This window comes from Kogia breviceps, chromosome 1 (assembly GCF_026419965.1).
Source record: "Kogia breviceps isolate mKogBre1 chromosome 1, mKogBre1 haplotype 1, whole genome shotgun sequence".
Lineage (NCBI taxonomy): Eukaryota > Metazoa > Chordata > Mammalia > Artiodactyla > Physeteridae > Kogia > Kogia breviceps.
Window position 1 is genome coordinate 29,345,900 of NC_081310.1, and position 20,462 is coordinate 29,366,361.

General features: G+C 38.0%; 1 protein-coding gene across 4 annotated transcripts in view; it reads right to left on the bottom strand.

Moving 5' to 3' along the window:
* Nucleotides 1-4,955: 4,955 nt before the first annotated feature.
* KCNK2 (potassium two pore domain channel subfamily K member 2) overlaps nt 4,956-20,462 on the bottom strand; it is a 166,205-nt gene continuing 150,698 nt past the window's right edge. For 3 of the 4 annotated variants that reach the window (XM_067030603.1, XM_067030020.1, XM_067028904.1), the window contains exon 7: nt 4,956-7,169. In XM_067030603.1, the coding sequence (XP_066886704.1) occupies nt 6,852-7,169 (318 nt within the window). In that variant the 3' untranslated portion in view covers nt 4,956-6,851. The remainder of the gene's footprint in view (nt 7,170-20,462) is intronic. The other variant, XM_059076694.2, reaches the window with a different exon arrangement.

Consider the following 20,462-nt stretch of genomic DNA (forward strand, 5'->3'; position numbering starts at 1 on the left):
AAGTACACACACAAACATATATATATATGTATGCTTTGCTGATAAAAACTGTTTACCACAAAGAAAATGTACACAGTAATTATTAGAATACCAGCCCACAAGTAATGCTTCATTAACATTTAGGTTGAAAATGTTCTCACGTCTTCTTATTTAACTCATATGAGAGGATTGTTCTGACTTGCATTGAAATACACCTAATCTACGTAACATTTAAAACTGGGTTAATATTTAGAAGGGGAATTTTATTTAACAATATTGACTGTGGTGACATCAACTTCTCATTTTCAACGTGCAGACTTCTAACGTCAGTGATTCTCACATTCATTTCTCTTCCCGGGGTCCCTGACCTGAACTCATTTGAGTATTCTAACTGCCCATGGAGGGTTTTCATTTTGGTGACCCAGCAGGTGCCTTAAATTCCAAACCTTCTCCCCCTTCCTCCTAGCCCGCATCTACCCAGTGCCCTCGTGTGGTTCAGACCCAAATCTCTCTCTCAAGGACTTCCTGCCATACTTCTCATCTCATTCCCCTCAGCATCTATTCCACACTTTTGCCAGAGTGATTGTTCTAGAAGTACATATCTATTCACATCGCTCCCTGTTTTAAGGTTTGAAATGACTATCCTACTGCCAAATGCAAAATACTCCTAAAGGGGTCACAGTTCTGAGGAGTCTGGCTCCAGGCTAAAATGCTATGTGTGATCTTTCAGCCCCCAGCATAGGCAATTTCATGGTTTTGTCTGGCAGTTGTCGGTGTGGAAGCTGCCCTTCCCACAGCCCGAGCACTGTAATCTTCTGCAGAGAGTTGTAGTCAAACACTCAGATTCAGGCACCTCTATTCAGAGGCCTCCTTATTGGAGCCTCAATTGAGGTACTTTTCTCTACTCTGACTCAGTAACTTTCCACTGCTAGCCCTTCTCCCTTCCCTTCTGCCTCAGCCTTCCAGGACCATAAACAGGCAAGAGCCTTTTTGTTCAGGGCTCCTCTGCACCGAGACATTCCCTCCATCTGTGCTGCATGTCCATGTCCTGCCATCTCCTAGAAAGCAGACATTTAATTGGCTTAGTATTTCTAGTGATTGGCACATTAAAAGCTCTTGAAAAAATGTTGACTTGGTAAACCGTGAACAGAGTAATATTTTCTTTGCACATACAAAGTAATCACTGAAGAGATTCATACACTTGGCTAATCTGTTTGCATATATCTAGACCTTGGCAATATTAAACTTTCTCAATGCATGCATAAACTCTTAATTGTTGCATCTGAGAAACAAAATGGGTTAGATAGATATCCTAATAGTATCTGATGCTATCTTGCCAACTCTAAAATACTTGGGTAATGATAAAATTTGAATCTGCACCAGACATTACCACTTACTAATGCTCATTTAGAATTTTTAATAAAACTCCAAAAACATAGTCTAATATCAATAATATTTAAAAGTCTAAAATGTTTTTTAAACAAAATAGATAGTATGATAAAAATTGTCTACACACTACTCTTTCTTAACTGTATAGTGTAGAAACAGATACCATCTATGAAAGTCAGGCATCAATGGGATAAAAACTAATGTTTACTCGAGTTGATTTCAAAATTATACCATGTAAGTGACTAATACTCTCAGTTGGATACAGTTCAAGATGTACCCAATAATGGATTTCTTCCCAGACTGCTTATAAATTTAAGCATGAAAAAGCTGAATTTTATTTGGCAAGGATAATAAATGTGCATTTAGCTTTCTACTACTAAAAGGCACCCATTTCCTAGTATTAGCAAATATGATTTACACTTAATTTCTAAATAAATTTTCAGGATTAAATTATAATTGAAAAGCTTTGATAGTATCTACTGGAAGCCAAAATTTGAAAGTGAAAATAAACCTTTGTTTAGAACAAGTAAGAGTGTATAATGACAAACTGCAAGTCTCCTTAGTTGAAGAATTGGTTTTGATTTTTTTATATACAATGAGTAACTAGTACCAGCTTGTCAGTTAACAAGAGAAGTATTTGTATCTCATTTACTACTAACCCAGTAGAAGAGGACAGATAAATGTTTGCAGAGCTGAGAAAATGTGGGATATTTATACTTCAGATGGTTACAATACTTCAGATGGTTACAATAGTTAAGTCCCTGTTTTTATCTCTTCATTTATTCATCATGTATTTTTTGAGCACCTACTGTATGTACTTTGCTAGTATTTGGAAATAAAAGTACTTTAGTAAGCGAAAACAAATGAGTTAGATTCTAGTGGGAAAGATAGATAATAAAGAGAAATAGTGATGAATCTAATCATAAACAGGGAAATAAATAAACAGGGTTTTACAGAGTGTATTATAAAGTTACCTGAATTGGACTCAGGGAAAGCTTATCAGAGAAAGTGATACTTAAGCTGAATTATGAAGAATGAGGAGGATTTTGTTAGGTGAAAAAAAGTTGAGGAGGAAAAAGAGAACAAGTATTCCAGGCATAACTTCATGGAAAAAGACAAATCCACTGGAGCTGGGATACAGAGAGGTAGAGAGTGATACAATATGAGCTCGGAGAGGATGGTATAAGGGAGGCCAAAAGAAGGCCCATTTGAAGGATTCTGGTCTTATTCCTAAAGAAATGAAGGACAATTAGTGGATTTAAACTGGACAGTAACACAATCAGATTTGCATATGAAAAAGACCACTCTTTCATCTGGAGCAGAGAATGAAACAAAAGTAGTCAGTAGAAAGGGGAGCTATGGTGGTGGCTTGGGTAAAGGTTATTATGGCTTTGTATAAAGTCAAGACACATTCAGGGTGCAAGTCAATATGTCTTGGTGATAGGTGGGTATGGGGTTGAAGGAGAGATGATGACATCAAAGATGACTTGCCCAACCAAATGGACAGTGATGCCATTTGCTGAAATAGGTGACACCTAAGGAGGCCCAGGTCTGGGGAAAGATAATGAGAGTCTTAGTTATGCTGAGGTGCCTTTGAGAAATGGAGATATCCAACTGGAGTTAGCTAGATGAATATGGAGCTCAGAGAGAAATCCAATCTGAGAGGGCAAAAGAAAAAGAATAAAGACCAGGCAGTGAGCCTTTGGTGAATGTACAAAAGTCCTTTGGAAAAGACTGACAGATAAAAAGAAAACAAAATAGCTGTAAACTGAGACGAGCATAACACAGTGAACATATTTTATAATGCTAATCCTAGGAAAATAACAAATGGTTTTATGAATATTAGAAATAGTAAAAACTGGGGCTTAGTGAACAAATGGTGTTGAGTCAAACAAAAGAGCAGAGTCAAAAGTCCTGGTTATTGGAACTAATCCCTGTCTTTTAGGAAGGGGTAGCTGAGATCTGGGAGGGAAGTATCATGTGTGAAACAAAAGCTGTATAATCCTTTGAGGTGGGTTGGGATGAAGGAGGCCCGTGGAGTTATGAAGATTCCCCCTTATTAAGAAAGCCACAGTAAGTTACTGCCAAAAGTTTCTACCAAAAGTAACCAGGTTACTCCATGCCATCTCAGAACCAACAGATGAGCATGTGCAAGACCAGTAAGTTTCTCTGGAAAAGAACATTTAAGTAAGTAAAGTCATGCTGAAGCAAAAATCATATATTAATTTTAATGCAGTTATGAGTATTCAAATAGAGACATCTTTTACTTTACACAAAAGCAAATTTATACTCACACTTTGATAAGGAACGCAAACCACAAATAAGTTATGATTTTACTAGAACAGCAAACAGTCTTTTTAAAGGAAAACAAAAATAGTCCTTAGGCATAAATAGCTATCTCAAGTCTTCAGAAAGTCTAAATATTTTTTTCTGGTGTTCCATGTAAAATTACTCTTAGTCTGAACTTCTGGCCTTCAGAATCAGTGAATTCTACAGATTTTTTTATACAAAGTGAGGTGGGATTTAGTCCTCCTTTTATGTCATATGTTCCTTAGAATTTGAGAAAAAGACCACGCCTTACACCCTTCCCTCATTTTTTTTGACGGCCAAGACAAATTATTCAATTCCTTCTTGGCTTTAGAAGTTTCACTTTTTCCTGTATTGCAAGAGTGAAATATTATTGGAAAAAAAGGCAGTGTGACATGAACTATGGTAGCAAAGTACATAGATTTATGTAATAAATTAATAGAACTCCAAAAGTCATTTTAAATTTACTAGTTGTAAGGTGGATAGAAAGCCTTGTCTAGCACCCATGTCTAAGATTCCAGATCAGACAGTTCCTGATCCTTGCTGGGTTTGGTACATTTTATTTTCCCAGATATCCTTCAGGGCAAAACTACTCATTTTTAAACTGGTCCATTGAAAAAATAAACTCACAGACTATGTCAAAACCTTTGTCAAAGAGGTAAACAAAATGAAACTTGAAAAAATAAAATTGATATAATACATGCACATTTCCTTAGATGTTCCCCAATCTTAAGGATAATGCTGGGGATCAGTTTTAGGATATTTACTGAGTATCAAGGTGCCTGGGAATGAATAAATAAATTTATGTAAGATACTGACAAGGTATGTAGTCCAAATATTTGGGGTACGAGGTTTAGAAGATTAGTTGCCAACTACCTTCTTTAGGCTTCAACACTGCCAGGATGTTTGACTTTTCCTACAAAAACCATTCAGGTGCCCATGTTCGGCATTCCAGTTACTTCAGTGTCAAGACAAGGTCTAACAATGATTTAAGATATTGATACAACATAATTTAATAGAAACCATCTTGAATTTATATGCTCTTTAAAATATCATATTTTAAAAGTGAAATTTCAAGATTTTACTTTTGATTAACAGCCACCAAAAAGAACATCTGCATGTATTTAACAAGGGTAGTAATACTGCATCAAAAATATTTCTTGAATACTGTGAACAAAGGAGCCACAAAAACTCACTCAGCATGAAAAGTGGAGTTCTGGAGTTCTGCACAGCCAGAATCAGATCTAAATCCTCAGCAGCAAGCAGGAGACTCAGAAAATGCCGACTTTAATTACAAACTTTATTTGTCAATACAATTCACAGTTTATACATGGTGCATTCCACCATATGAACTTTCAGAACAGTTATTGAGGAAATGGGTGTAGCTTTCCTTCTAAAAGAGCCTGACTTTCTAAAATTTTGGTTAGAATTTTTTAAGTTTATAAAAGTACCTTCCAACAAGTTAACTGAATATTTACATTTCTAGCTTAAATTTAAATTTTGGAAAATAAGCATCTATTAAGTTTTTTTTTTTTTTAAGATCCTGGGTTTATTTTTTAAGACCCTAATCTGAATACCACTTATTCAGATACACCCCTGACCCCCAAGAATAAAAGTAATGTTTTGCAATTATATTTAGGGAAATCATTTTCTTTCTGCATTTTACAAATTATATTTACAATGTACAGCAGATCTGTGTATGAAAATAAAAGAGAGTAGCAATCTACTAGGTACCTTTACTGAATTTCTTCTGAATCTTGAAAACATCCAAAGAGTTGCAAGATATAAAATTAAACTAAAGAGGATTAACAGCCTTTTCTATCTTTAAAAAAAAAACTCTCAAGATTTAAATTGTGCTATAACAGCTTTTTCTCTAATGTCAGAGATGAATTATGCCTGCAATCTGCATTTTTCCGTGTGCAAAATCACAGTGATCCTAGTTTCAACTCTGCTCTCACACTCAGCCACAACTCCAGAGGTTACACCCACAGAAGGCTAGGACTGTGCCCAACTCTGCCTCCTACATTCCCTCCCCTCATCTGGCAAAAGTTACCCAAGGAAAGAAAATCATATGAGCTTTTCATACATCAAAAAGCAAATAGATGCTGGCAGTACAATGTTTATTAGCAAATGCTTGTAACACATTGTTTTACTATCTTCGTTTCATCCAAATGGCAATTCACACCAACTGTCTAAATTCGCCTTCAAGAATATCCATTTTCATAGTTTTGTCAGATCATTTATGTATATATATGGATATATATATATATATGGCTTTTCTTCTTCCACTGTTAAAAGATGTATAGATAGTCAAAAATGATAAATTTTAAATACTGCCAGAAAAAAAGGGACTGATTGAGAGCAGTCAATTTTACTGGCCTGGTAATAATTACACTGTATATATGTACCACTGGTACCTGAGTCAAATAAATACTCAGAGGGGCCGTCTTTGCACCTCATTTCTCTGCAGTGCCTTTAACGCTAGGGTTTCTGAGTGTTGCTTCAATGTCCATCTAATTTGGCATCTATTCCTTCTTCGGGCATCATCACTCCGGTCATTTTACACACTGTTTCCAGCAAGGTATGGTATTCAAACAGGAGTTGTGGGGTAAAGGACTGCGGAGTTGAGCCTAGGGGTGGGGCGGGGAAGGAGAAACCACATATTAGCTAGAGAGGTTCTGTTTCTTCATAAGATAAGGCACTGACAGAAAATTTCTTAGGTAAAAGGCTGCATAAGCATTTCTTGCCATTTACAAAAAGAAATGTCATCCATAAATGGTCCATAAGCTAGGCTCAGTTAGGTAGACCCTGAAAAGTTAAGGACTGATCCCTCAAAGCTACATTATTACCGGAAACAATTATAATTCATTCTGAGGCCTTTTGGCATACTTGGAAAAGAGAGAGGAAAACAGTCTGGGCACAAAAAGGCATCAGACATTGTTTGTTTTATTCCACTGGTCAAAGAAAGTGGACTATTCAACAAGAATCATCAAAAAGACAGTGCTGGCTCAGAATTCAAATTCTCTTGATGGTAGATGACCATGACAGGTGTATCTTTTTTTTTTTTTTTTTTTTTGGAGCTCATGCAGAATTTAAAAAACGCTACCAACAACAGTCAAAAAGAGCATATAGAAGTCCTCACCTATGGCTATGCCTAGGGCTCTTCAAAGAGAGGGCTATTTAATGTTCTCAATAACAGCAATTTCCTCGCCTGCACAGTGTGGCGTCAATCCGTTCAAATAGATACTTTCAGTTTTCAGTAAGGGAGGCAAGACATCCCTCTCGCTGGCGAGGTGGTTCACTGACAGGGTCCTCCTACAGGGAGTCAGCTCCTGGTTGTGGTTTCCAGCCAGTTCTGCGGAGAGCTTCCGCTTTATGGAGGTGGCACGCTGGAACTTGTCGTAAATCTCCACGCTCAGCCGCCTCCTGGTTTCCTTGAATTCCGCCGTGACGTTGGCTGTCCACTCAGCAGCATGGGCTCTGAACTCTCCCACCTGGAACGTGCACGCAGAGAAAAGACAGAGGGACACCAACAGGACAGTCAATGTTTTGTGTGCTTTATCTTATCACTGTATTTGGGGGTTTTAAAAAGAAGATTATACCCTTTTGTAATATAAGAGGTCTGAGAATTGAGGTACTTAGGCAAGTTGTGAGGAACAAGCTTCCATTTTATATAGATATGACTCTAAAAATGAATCTGTGAGCTTAAACTCTATTAACCAAATTATTTTAGAGGTACTAGATGCCCTTGTTTTTGGAGACAAATCCTGTCACTGCAACTTCTGATCAAAAGGCAATCTCTAACTTTTTAAAGCTCTGTTTCTTTTTTAATCTGTAATTTAAAGAATTATTTGAATGTAGAGAAGGCAATAAGACAGGAGAAGCAGCAAGACAGAGTAAAAGAGCCTGGAGTGTGAACCCAGGTGACCTGGTTGGTTCTCATAGCAGTGATGCTGTTTGCTCAGGACATAAACAGATTTTAGAGAGCAGAAATGGTGTGTGCAAGAACTTTGACTCCAACCCCACACTGGTCATTTAGAAATTCTCAATTTACTAAATAAGCAGTAAAATATTTTGTTTCTGATTCCAGGGAAAGCAAATAAACAAGGCCTGGCAAGTTCATTTTGAGGCCCATTTGGAGAATGATTAAGTCCAAGGAATAGTTTCTCAATGAATGTTTGTGGACTTAGTGAAGTTAACCTGTCTGAGCTGCCATTTCCTCAGCTGTGGAACAGGCATCTTCACGGCACACACCTAGCAGGATGGCTGGGTAATGCACTTCAACTGCGAGAGCCTATCACTGTATAGTTATCATTGTGGCCTTTGTTTGAGGCTGAAGAAAAAGACATTGCCAAGTGGTAAGCATGTGCATAATGTTTTCTTCGACCTCTTTAAAATTATATCTGCACTTTAGTGACCTAAAATAGAATAATGACCCATCCCACGGGAAACTTTATAATCTTTTTCTTAACCAACTAGAATTTAATAATCTAGGATATCTCTTAGAATAATCTCCTAACGTGGAACAACTGCCCCGTTCCCTATGTTAACTAGATGACCTTGTTTTTGGAGAGAAATCCTGTCACTGAAACTTGTGATCAAAAGGCAATCTCTAAAAGCAATTATTGAATTTTTAATTCTGCTTTTGGGGGACTCTGGTTAGAAAAGTATAGGCAGTATCAATCAGTGGTAAAAATGATGAATCACTCCAAATGCACTTATAAATAAACCCTCCAACTGTTGATATTCTTTTTCTATCTACCTAGCTGTCTTTTTGATTAGACTAAGCATTCTTGAGTTCGGAGTCTATACTACATTTATTGGTGTATATAAAACATCTAGTGTCTGGAATAGAGAAGGCACTGAGTAGAAACTTGATGAATTGCATTGAATTAATAAGTAAATACTATCAACAAAGTTTCAAAATAATATTTTAACATAAACAGTTAAGAGATTCAGTTGTTTCTCTACCAGTTTCAATTTAATTTTAAATATGGAAAATTGCAGCCTGCTTAAAGATGGTGCACAAACACAAAGAGAAAACCTGATTAATATGGTCTTCAACAATACAGTTAATCATTGTCCAACATGTTATTAAATTCTTCTAGTTTACAGTACAGATAATCCTGAGCAATGTGAAATTTGCTGTTTAAAATAAAACAGTAGGAGATATTCAAGATGGCAGAGGAGTAAGATGTAGAGATCATCTTCCTCCCCACAAATATATCAGAAATACATCTACATGTGGAACAACTCCTACAGAACACCTACTGAACACTAGCAGAAGACCTCGAACTTCCCAAAAGGTAAGAAACTCCCGACATACCTGGGTAGGGCAAAAGAAAAAAGAAAAAACAGAGACAAAAGAATAGGGATGGGATCCGCACCTCTGGGAAGGAGCTGTGAAGGAAGGAAAGTTTCCACACACTAGGAAGCCCCTTTTCACTGGCAGAGACTGGGGGCAGTGGGGGAGCTTCGGAACCATGGAGGAGAGTGCAGCAACAGGGGTGCGGAGGGCAAAGCGGAGAGATTCCCGCACAGAGGATCGGCGCCGACCAGCACTCACCAGCCCAAGAGGCTTGTCTGCTCACCCGCCGGGGTCGGTGGGGGCTGGAAGCTGAGGCTCCGGCTTCGGAGGTTGGATCCCAGGGAGAGGACTGTGGTTGGCTGCATGAACACAGCCTGAAGGGGGCTAATGTGCCACAGCTAGCTGGGAGGGAGTCCAGGAAAAAGTCTGGACATGCCTAAGAGGCAAAAGACCATTGTTTCGGGGTGCACAAGGAGAGGGGATTCAGAGATGGGCATGAGCCGCAGTTATCTGCGCAGACACCAGAGACAGGCATGGGATGCTAAGTCTGCTGCTGCAGCCACCAAGAAGCCTGTGTGCAAACACAGGTCACTATCCACACCTCCCCTCCCGGGAGCCTGTGCAACCTGCCATTGCCAGTGTCCCCTGATCCAGAGACAACTTCCCCTGGAGAACACATGGCGTGCCTCAGGCTGGTGCAACATCACACTGGCCTCAGCTGCTGCAGGCTCACCCCGCATTCTGTACCGCTCCCTCCTCCCTGGCCTGAGTGAGCCAGAGTCCTCTAATCAGTTGCTGCTTTAACTCCGTCCTGTCTGAGTGAAGAACAGATGCGCTCACGTGACCTACACGCATATGTGGGGCCAATCGAAAGCTAAAACCCAGGAGCTGTGAGAACAAAGAAGAGAAAGGGAAATTTCTCCCAGCAGCCTCAGGAGCAGCAGATTAAATCTCCACAATCAAATTGATGTACCCTGCATCACTGGAATACCTGAATAGACCAATTATCCCAAAATTGAGGCGGTGGACTTTGAGAGCACTGTAGACTTGGGGTTTGCTTTCTGTATCTAATTTGTTTTGTTTTGTTTTGTTTTTTTGCAGTACGTGGGCCTCTCAACTGCTGCGGCCTCTCCCGTTGTGTAGCACAGGCTCAGCAGCCATGGTTCACGGGCCCAGCCGCTCAGCAGCATGTGGGATCCTCCCGGACCGGGGCACGAACTCACGTCTCCTGCATCGGCAGGCAGACTCTCAACCAATGTGCCACCAGGGAAGCCCTGTTTTTAGTATACTTTTTAGCGCTGGTTATCATTGATGGATTTGTTTTTGGTTTGGTTGCTCTTTTTAAATTACTTTTTAATTTTTTTTACTATTAATAATTTATTTTAATAACCTTATTTTTTTTCATTCATTTTTTCTCACTTTTTTTCTGAGCCCTATGGCTGACAGGGTCTTGATGCTCCAGCCAGGTGTCAGGCCTGTGCCACTGAGGTGGGAGAGCCAAGTTCAGGACATCGGTCCACCAGAGACATCCCGGCTTCACATAATATCAAATGGCGAAAGCTCTCCCACAGATCTCCATCTCAACGCTAAGACCCAGCTCCACTCAACAACCAGCAAGCTACAGTGCTGGACACCCTATGCCAAACAACTAGCAAGACAGGAACACAAAACCAGCCATTAGCAGAGAGGCTGCCTAAAATCGTAATAAAGTCACAGGCACCCCAAAACACACCTCCGGACGCAGTCCTGCCCACCAGAAAGACAAGATCCAACCTCATCCACCACAACACAGGCACCAGTCCCCTCCACCAGGAAGCCTACACAACCTACTAAACCAGCCTTAGGCACTGAGGGCAGACACCATAAACAACGGGAACTATGAACCAGCAGCCTGCGAAAAGGAGACCCCAAACACAGTAAGTTAACCAAAATGAGAAGACAGAGAAACACACAGCAGATGAAGGAGCAAGGAAAAAACCCATCAGACCAAACAAATGCAGAGGAAATATGCAGTCCACCTGAAAAAGAAAGAGTAATGAGAGTAAAGATGATCCAAAATCTTGGAAACAGAATAGAGAACATACAAGAAAAGTTTAACAATGACCTAGAAGAACTAAAGAGCAAAGAAACAATGATGAATAACACAATAAATGAAATTTAAAATTCTCTAGAAGGAATCAATAGCAGAATAACTGAGGCAGAAGAACAGATAAGTGACCTGGAAGATAAAATAGTGGAAACAGGGCATCCCTGGTGGCGCAGTGGTTGAGAATTTGCCTGCCAATGCAGGGGACACAGGTTCAAGCCCTGGTCTGGGAAGATCCCACATGCCGCGGAGCAACTGGGCGTGTGAGCCACAACTACTGAGCCTGCGTGTCTGGAGCTTCTGCTCCACAACGAGAGGCTGCGATACTGAGAGGCCCACACACCATGATGAACAGTGCCCCTGCTTGCCGCAACTAGAGAAAGCCCTCACACAGAAACGAAGTCCCAACATGGCCAAAAATAAATAAATTAATTAATTTTAAAAAAAAACAGTGGAGGGCTTCCCTGGTGGCACAGTGGTTGAGAGTCCACCTGCGGATGCAGGGGACACGGGTTCATGTCCCGGTCCAGGAAGATCCCACATGCTGCAGAGCGGCTGGACCTGTGAGCCATGGCTGCTGAGCCTGCGCATCCAGAGCCTGTGTTCTGCAATGGGAGAGGCCACAACAGTGAGAGGCCTGCATACCGCAAAACAAAAACATAAATAAATAAATAAATAAAACAGGGGAAATAACTATGGCAGAGCAGAATAAGGAAAAAAGAATGAATAGAATTGAGACGAGCTCAGAGACCTGTGGGACAACATTAAATGCCCTAACATTCAAATTATAGGGGTCCCAGAAGAAGAGAAAAAGAAAGGGACTGAGAAGATATTTGAAGAGATTATAGTTGAAAACTTCCATAATATGGGAAAGGAGATAATCAAGTCCAGGAAGCACAGAGAGTCCCATACAGGATAAATCCAAGGAGAAAAACGCCAAGACACATATTAATCAAACTATGGAAAAGAAAATAATAATATACAAGGGAATCCCCATAAGGTTAACAGCTGATCTTTCAGCAGAAATTCTGCAAGCCAGAAGGGAGTGGCAGGACATATTTAAAGTGATGAAAGAGAAAAACCTACAATCAAGATTACTCTAAGAAGCAAGGATCTCATTCAGATTCGACAGAGAAATTAAAACCTTTACAGAGAAGCAAAGCTAAGAGAATTCAGCACCACGATACAAGCTTTACAGCAAATGCTAAAGGAACTTCTCTAGGCAGGAAACACAGTAAAAGGAAAAGACCTACAATAACAAACCCAAAACAATTAAGAAAATGGTAATAGGAACATACATATCAATAATTACCTTAAATGTAAATGGATTAAATGCTCCAACCAAAAGACATAGACTGGCTGAATGGATACAAAAATAAGACCCATACATATGCTGTCTACATGAGACCCACTTCAGACCTAGAGACAGATACAGACTGAAAGTGAGGGGATGGAAAAAGATATTCCATGCAAATGGAAATCAAAAGAAAGTGGGAGTAGCAATTCTCATATCAGACAAAATAGACTTTAAAACAAAGACTATTACAAGAGACAAAGAAGGACACTACATAAACATCAAGGGATCAATCCAAGAAGAAGATATAACAATTGTAGATATTTATGCATCCAACATAGGAGCACCTCAATACATAAGACAAATGCTAACAGCCATAAAAGGGGAAATCGACAGTAACACAATCATAGTACGGGACTTTAACACCCCATTTTCACCAATGGACAGATCGTCCAAAATGAAAACAAATAAGGAAACACAGCTTTAAATGATACATTAAACAAGATGGACTTAATTGATATATAGGACATTCCATCCAAAAACAACAGAATACACTTTCTTCTCAAGTGCTCATGGAACATTCTCCAGGATAGATCATATCTTGGGTCACAAGTAAAGCTTTGGTAAATTTAAGAAAATTTAAATCGTATCAAGTATCTTTTCCGACCACAACACTATGAGACTAGCTATCAAATACAGGAAAAAAATCTGTAGAAAATACAAACACAAGGAGGCTAAACAATGCACTACTACATAGCCAAGAGATCACTGAAGAAATCCAAGAGGAAATCAAAAAATACCTAGAAACAAATGACAATGAAACAGGACAACCCAAAATCTATGGGACGCAGCAAAAGCAGTTCTAAAAGGGAAGTTTATAGCTAAACAATCCTACCTCAAGAGACAAGAAACATCTCAAATAACCTAACCTTACACCTAAAGCAATTAGAGAAGAACAAAAAATCCCCAAAGTTAGCAGAAGGAAAGAAATCATAAAGATCCAATCAGAAATAAATGAAAATGAAATGAAGGAAACAACAGCAAAGGTCAGTAAAACTAAAAGCTGGTTCTTTAAGAAGATAAACAAAATTGATAAACCATTAGCCAGACTCATCAAGAAAAAAAGGGAGAAGACTCAAATCAATAGAACCAGAAATGAAAAAGGAGAAGTAACAACTGACACTGCAGAAATACAAAGGATCATGAGAGATTACTACATGCAACTCTATACCACTAAAATGGACAACCTGGAAGAAATGGACACATTTTTAGAAAAGCACGACCTTCCGAGACTGATCCAGGAAGACATAGAAAATTTAAACAGACCAATCACAAGCACTGAAATTGAAACTGTGATTAAAAATCTTCCAACAAACAAAAGCCCAGGACCAGATGGCTTCATAGGTGAATTCTATAAAACATTTAAAGAAGAGCTAACACCTGCCCTTCTCAAACTCTTCCAAAATATAGCAGAGGGAGGATCACTCCCAAACTCATCCTATGAGGCCACCATTACTGTGATACCAAAACCAGACAAAGATGTCACAAGGAAAGACAAGTACAGGCCAATATCACTGATGAACATAGATGCAAAAATCCTCAACAAAATACTAGCAAACAGAATCCAACAGCACATTAAAAGGATCATACAACATGATCAAGTGGGGTTTATTCCAGGAATGCAAGGATTCTTCAATATACGCAAATCAATCAATATATGCAAATCAATTAACAAATGAAGGAGAAAAACCATATGATCATCTCAATAGATGGAGAAAAAGCTTTTGACAAAATTCAACACCCACTTATGATAAAACCCCTCCAGAAAGTAGGCATAGAGGGAACTTACCTGAACATAAAGGCCATATATGACAAACCCACAGCCAACATCGTCCTCAATGGTGAAAAACTGAAACCATTTCCACTAAGATCAGGAACAAGACAAGGTTGTCCACTCTCACCACTAATATTTAACACAGTTTTGGAAGTTTTAGCCACAGCAATCAAAGAAAAAGAAATAAAAGGAATACAAATCAGAAAAGAAGTAGTAAAGCTGTCACTGTCTGCAGATAACACGATACTATACATAGAGAATCCTAAAGATGCTACCAGAAAACTACTAGAGCGTATCAATGAATTTGGTAAAGTAGCAGGGTACAAAATTAATGCACAGAAATCTCTTGTATTCCTATACACTAATGATGAAAAATCTGAAAGTGAAATTAAGAAAATACTCCCATTTACCACTGCAACAGAAAGAATAAAATACCTAGGAATAAACCTACCTAAGGAGACAAAAGACCTGTATGCAGAAAACTATAAGACACTGATGAAAGAAATTAAACATGATACAATAAGATGGAGAGATATATCATGTTCTTGGATTGGAAGAATCAACATTGTGATTACCCAAAGCAATCTACAGATTTAATGCAATCCTTATCAAACTACCACTGGCATTTTTCACAGAAGTAGAAAAAATATTTCACAGTTTGTATGGAAGCACAAAAGACCCCGAATAGCCAAAGCAGTCTTGTGAAAGAAAAATGGAGCTGGTGGAATTAGGCTCCCAGACTTCAGACTCTACTACAAAGCTACAGTAATCAAGACAGTATGGTACTGGCACAAAAACAGAAATATAGATCAGAAAGCCCAGAGATAAACCCACACACATATGGTCACCTTTTTTTTTGATAAAGAAGGCAAGAATATACAATGGAGAAAAGACAGCCTCTTCAATAAGTGCTACTGTGAAAACTGGACAGCTACATATAAAAGAATGAAATTAGAACACTCCCTAACACCATACAGAAAAATAAATCTCAAAATGGATTAAAGACCTAAATTTAAGGCCAGACAGTATAAAACTCCTAGAGGAAAACACAGGCAGAATACTGTATGACATAAATCACAGCAAGATCCTTTTTGACCCACCTCCTAGAGAAATGGAAATAAAAACAAAAATAGACAAATGGGGCCTAATGAAACTTAAAAGCTTTTGCACAGCAAAGGAAACCATAAACAAGACGAAAAGACAACCCTCAAAATGGGAGAAAATATTTGCAAATGAAGCAACTGACAGAGGATTAATCTCCAAAATTTACAAGCAGCGCGTAAAACTCAATATCAAAAAAACAACCCAATCCAAAAATGGGCAGAAGACCTAAATAGACATTTCTCCAAAGAAGATATACAGGTTGCCAACAAACACATGAAAGAATGCTCAACATCACTAATCATTAGAGAAAGTCAAATCAAAACTACAATGAGGTATCACCTCACACCAGTCAGAATGGCCATCACCAAAAAATCTACAAACGAAAAATGCTGGAGAGGGTGTGGAGAAAAGGGAACCCTCTTGCACTGTTCCTGGGAATGTAAATTGATATAGCCACTATAGAGAACAGCATGGAGGTTCCTTTAAAAACTAAAAATGGAACTACCATATCACCCAGCAATCCCACTACCGGGCATATACCCTGAGAAAACCATTATTCAAAAAGAGTCATGTATCATAATGTTCATTGCAGCTCTATTTACAATAGCTAGGACATGGAAGCAACCTAAGTGTCCACTGACAGATGAATGGATAAAGAAGTTATGGCACATATATACAATGGAATATTACTCAGCCATTAAAAGAAACGGAATTCAGTTATGTTTAGTGAGATGGATCGACCTACAATCTGTCATACAGAGTGAACTAAGTCAGAAAGAGAAAAACAAATACTGTATGCTAACACATATATATGGAATTTTTAAAAAATGGTTCAGAAGAACCTAGGGGCATGACCGGAATAAAGACGCAGACATAGAGAATGGACTTCAGGACACGGGGAGTGGGAAGGGTAAGCTAGGACGAAGTGAGAGAGTGGCATGGACATATATACACTACCAAATATAAAATAGGTAGCTAGTGGGAAGCAGCTGCATAGCACAGGGAGATCAGCGTGGTGCTTTGTGACCACCTAGAGGGGTGGGATAGGGAGGAGATATGGGGATACATGTATATGTATAGCTGATTCACTTTGTTATAAAGCAGAAACTAACACACCATTGTAAAGCAATTATACTCCAATATAGATGTTTAAAAAATAAAATAAAACAGTAATTATTGATGAAAACTAAACATTTCTATCTGACTTTTATTCCCACCTTACCAATGATTTTATTAAAGAGGAATTTATCTGTTCCATCTGAGAATTCATAATTTTCTAAGTGGAAAAAGAACAAATACTAATATACTGTTTTCTATGATGAGCTTATCTTAGTAGTACGTTAATATTATAAAGGAAACAGCTAAGCATCTACATTTTTGTTTAAATAAATGTCTGTGAAATGTATAAGAATCAACTACTATATTCAATTTCCTCCCGTATACAAGTGGGTAATGAGAAATAATCACTTACTTAAAAGAACATCCGTCTGAGCAAGGCCCTCAATCATGCCTCAAGTCTGGAGGCACTGTCAGAACTGATGGAGCTAAAATTAGGTCTATTATTTTTTTAATTGATTTTTGGTGGGTATAGTTGATTTACAATGTGTTAGTTTCTGCTGTACAGCAAAGTGAAGCAGTTATACATATACATATATCCACTCTTTTTTAGATTATTTTCCCATATAGGCCATTACAAAGTATTGAGTAGAGTTCCCTGTGCTACACAGTAGGTTCTTATTAGTTATCTGTTTTATATATCATAGTGTGTATATGTCAATCCCAAACTCACAATTTATCCCTCCCCCTTCCCCCTTGGTAAGCATAAGTTTGTTTTCTACATCTGTGACTCTATTTCTGTTTTGTAAATAAGTTCATTTGTACCATTTCTTTAAGATTCCACATATAAGTGAAATCATATGATATCTGTCTTTCTCTGTTGACTTACTTCACTCAGTATGACAATCTCTAGGTCCATCCATGTTTCTTCAAATGGCATTATTTCATTCTTTTTTATGGCTGAGTAATATTGTATTGAATATATGTACCACATCTTCTTTATCATTCCTCTGTTGATGGACATTTAGGTTGCTTCCATGTCTTAGCTATTGTAAATAGTGCTGCAGTGAACACTGGGGTCATGTATTTTTTCGAATTATGGTTTTCTCCAGATAGATGCCCGGGAGTGGGATTGCTGGATCATATGGTAGCTCTATTTTTAGTTTTTCAAGGAACCTCCATACTGTTCTCCATAGTGGCTGCACCAATTTACATTCCCACCAACAGTGCAAGAGGGTTCCCTTTTATCCACACCCTCTCCAGCATTTATTGTTTGTAGATTTTTTGATGATGGCCATTCTGACTGGTGTGAGGTGATACCTCATTGTAGTTTTGATTTGCCTTTCTCTAATAATTAGTGAAGTTGAGCCTCTTTTCATGTGCTTTTTAGCTATCTGTATATCTTCTTTGGAGAAATGTTTCTTTAGCTCTTCTGCCCATTTTTGATTGTGTTGTTTGCTTTTTTGATATTGAGTGCATGAGCTGTTTCTATATTTTCGAGATCAACCACTTGTTGAGTTGCTTCCATTAGCTTTGTTTTGGTTACCAAACTTTTACCTCCAGTAAGGCCACTGACCTTCATAGGATCTGCCTCCCCTTTTCTTTGGTAATGGTCTTCTCATATTTTTATCTTAAAAATATCTTCTTATTAGATGTGGTGTGCGTGTGTGTGTGTGTGTGTGTGTATGTATATATATATATACACACACACACATATACATATGTACACACATATATGTGTACATGTATATACATATATACACACATATATACAATGGAATATTACTCAGCCATAAAAATGAACTAAATAATGCTATTTTCAGCAATATGAATGGACCTAGAGGTTATCATGCTAAGTAAAGTAAGCCAAAGACAAATATCATATGATACCACTTACAAGTGAAATCTTAAAAAATGATACAAATGAACTTATTTACAAAACAGAAATAGACCCACAGACATAGAAAACAAGAAGGTGGGAAGGATAAATTAGGAGTTTGGAATTAACAGATACACACTACTATATATGAAATAGATAACCAACAAGGACTTATTATATAGCACAGGGAATTATACTCAATATTTTATAATAACCTATAAAAGAAAATCTGAAAAAGAATATATATATGTATGTACAACTGGATCACTTTGCTGTACACCTGAAACTAACACAACATAAATCAACTATACTTCAATTTAAAAATCTTCTTATTGTTAATAATAATAGACTTTGCCTATCCAAAATTCAAATGTTAATACATTTATTTGCTAATTTTCTATCTCCTCCAATAAAGATGTAAGTTCTATTAATATCCTCAGCACCTAGGCAGTACCTGGTATGTAGCTGACTTCTAAGAAATACCTGTGAAATGAATGAATATATCCCCCCAAATTCATGTTCTCTGTAATCTCACATCTCAATGATAACAATGAGACACAGTGTAGCACACATACTGCCACTTGTTTTTCTTCTCTGTGCTAACCTTACTTTATTCCTCTTCCATTTTGATGATCATTAATATTTTTGCAAAAGTGGTCTTATATTAACCACATCGTTTTGCAAATGGCTTTTTTCCCCACCTAACCAATTTTAGTCGTTTTTCCCATTTAGTACTCATTATACTACCTCATAGTTTCTACCAGCTGCCTAGCATTCCACAGGATGATGGATGTGGCATGCCCCTATTGATGAATACGGATTTGTTTTTTGTTTGTTTTCACTACAGAAAATAATACTTCAGTGAACATTCTTACAACAATACCTTTGCTGATGTGTTCAAGTATTACTAGAAGTAGAAACGCTGGGTCAAAAGACATGTATATTTTCAGATTTTGAGGACACTGTGAAATTTCCATCTAATCCCTACTGTTTTCAGACTCTGGGTTCCCAGTCACCCCACTATTTCCTCTTTCTGCACACTTAGGTAACCTCTGTCTTTCACAGCAAATAGCACTAGATCATGGCACCTGCACAGAAAATTCTTTAGGAATTTTAATCATCTCTCTCTATTGCAATTTGAAATTTAACTGGTCATGATAAATTGGAGGAAGAATGAAAACCTTCCTTAGACTTGATCTGATTTTTCTCCAGACACAGGTTTCATGATGTCACCATGGTCTCTCAGGTTGCACTAATGACACACACACACACAGCGTTCTGTAGAGCCAGGTGTTTCCACAAATTAGTGATTCCTGCAAATTAGGAAAAGGCTAAATGCAAGGAAAGCTCAGACTTGTCTTAATCCATAACTCTTTACTTTCTTATCTCTAATTACACTCAATCTCTGGCAGAGGCTGGTAGAATACTACTTTTGGGGACATTTTTTTTTCTAATTTCTCTGGAGTTTCCAAGGGTGGAAAAGCAATCTCTGGAGGTCATAGGGCTGCAGCTGAAAATGTCAGAAAACAGAGGGAAGAGGGATTAGCAGGAGGTGGGAAGAAGCCTCCAGTTCCAGCTGTCACTTACCTGTGTGCCTACAGGAAAGCAATTTAACCTTTTTTGAGTTTCAGATTCCTTATCTATAAAATAAGGTCATAATAATCTATTTCACAGGAGAAACAAGTATTTTGTGTGTGCATGTGTGTGTACATGTGTGGGGGTCTGTGTTCTTAAAATATAAAGGACTACAAAATTAGTAATTATGATGATGAGGCTGGTGATGATGATATGGCTTGCCAAAAATGTACTTAAAGAGCTTATAGGAGAATATCAGATACAGAATAAGTGATATAAAATTGAAAAAATGGGACACTTCTCCCTGGAATATAACTCACAGGTTCTAGGCACACAGTGGCAGCATGGCCTGAGGTCTCTGAAATTCTCACCAGAAGTGCAACAGATTGCCTAAACTCAGAGTTCTGGAGATCTTTAAAGCATGAGGTGTTTCGAGAATGTTGAAGACATATATAAAAAATACAGCTGAACAGTCATCCTGGCCAGATACATTGAATGATGTATTTCATCAGTCAAATGAAGGTCAACGCAAGACAGTGTTTATGTTTACTCATTATTACAACTGGAATAATACTGTAAAATATAGTGAATTCATTGTACCACTCAATAAACATATATAACTCATAATAAAAAGGATTCTCATTATTAATA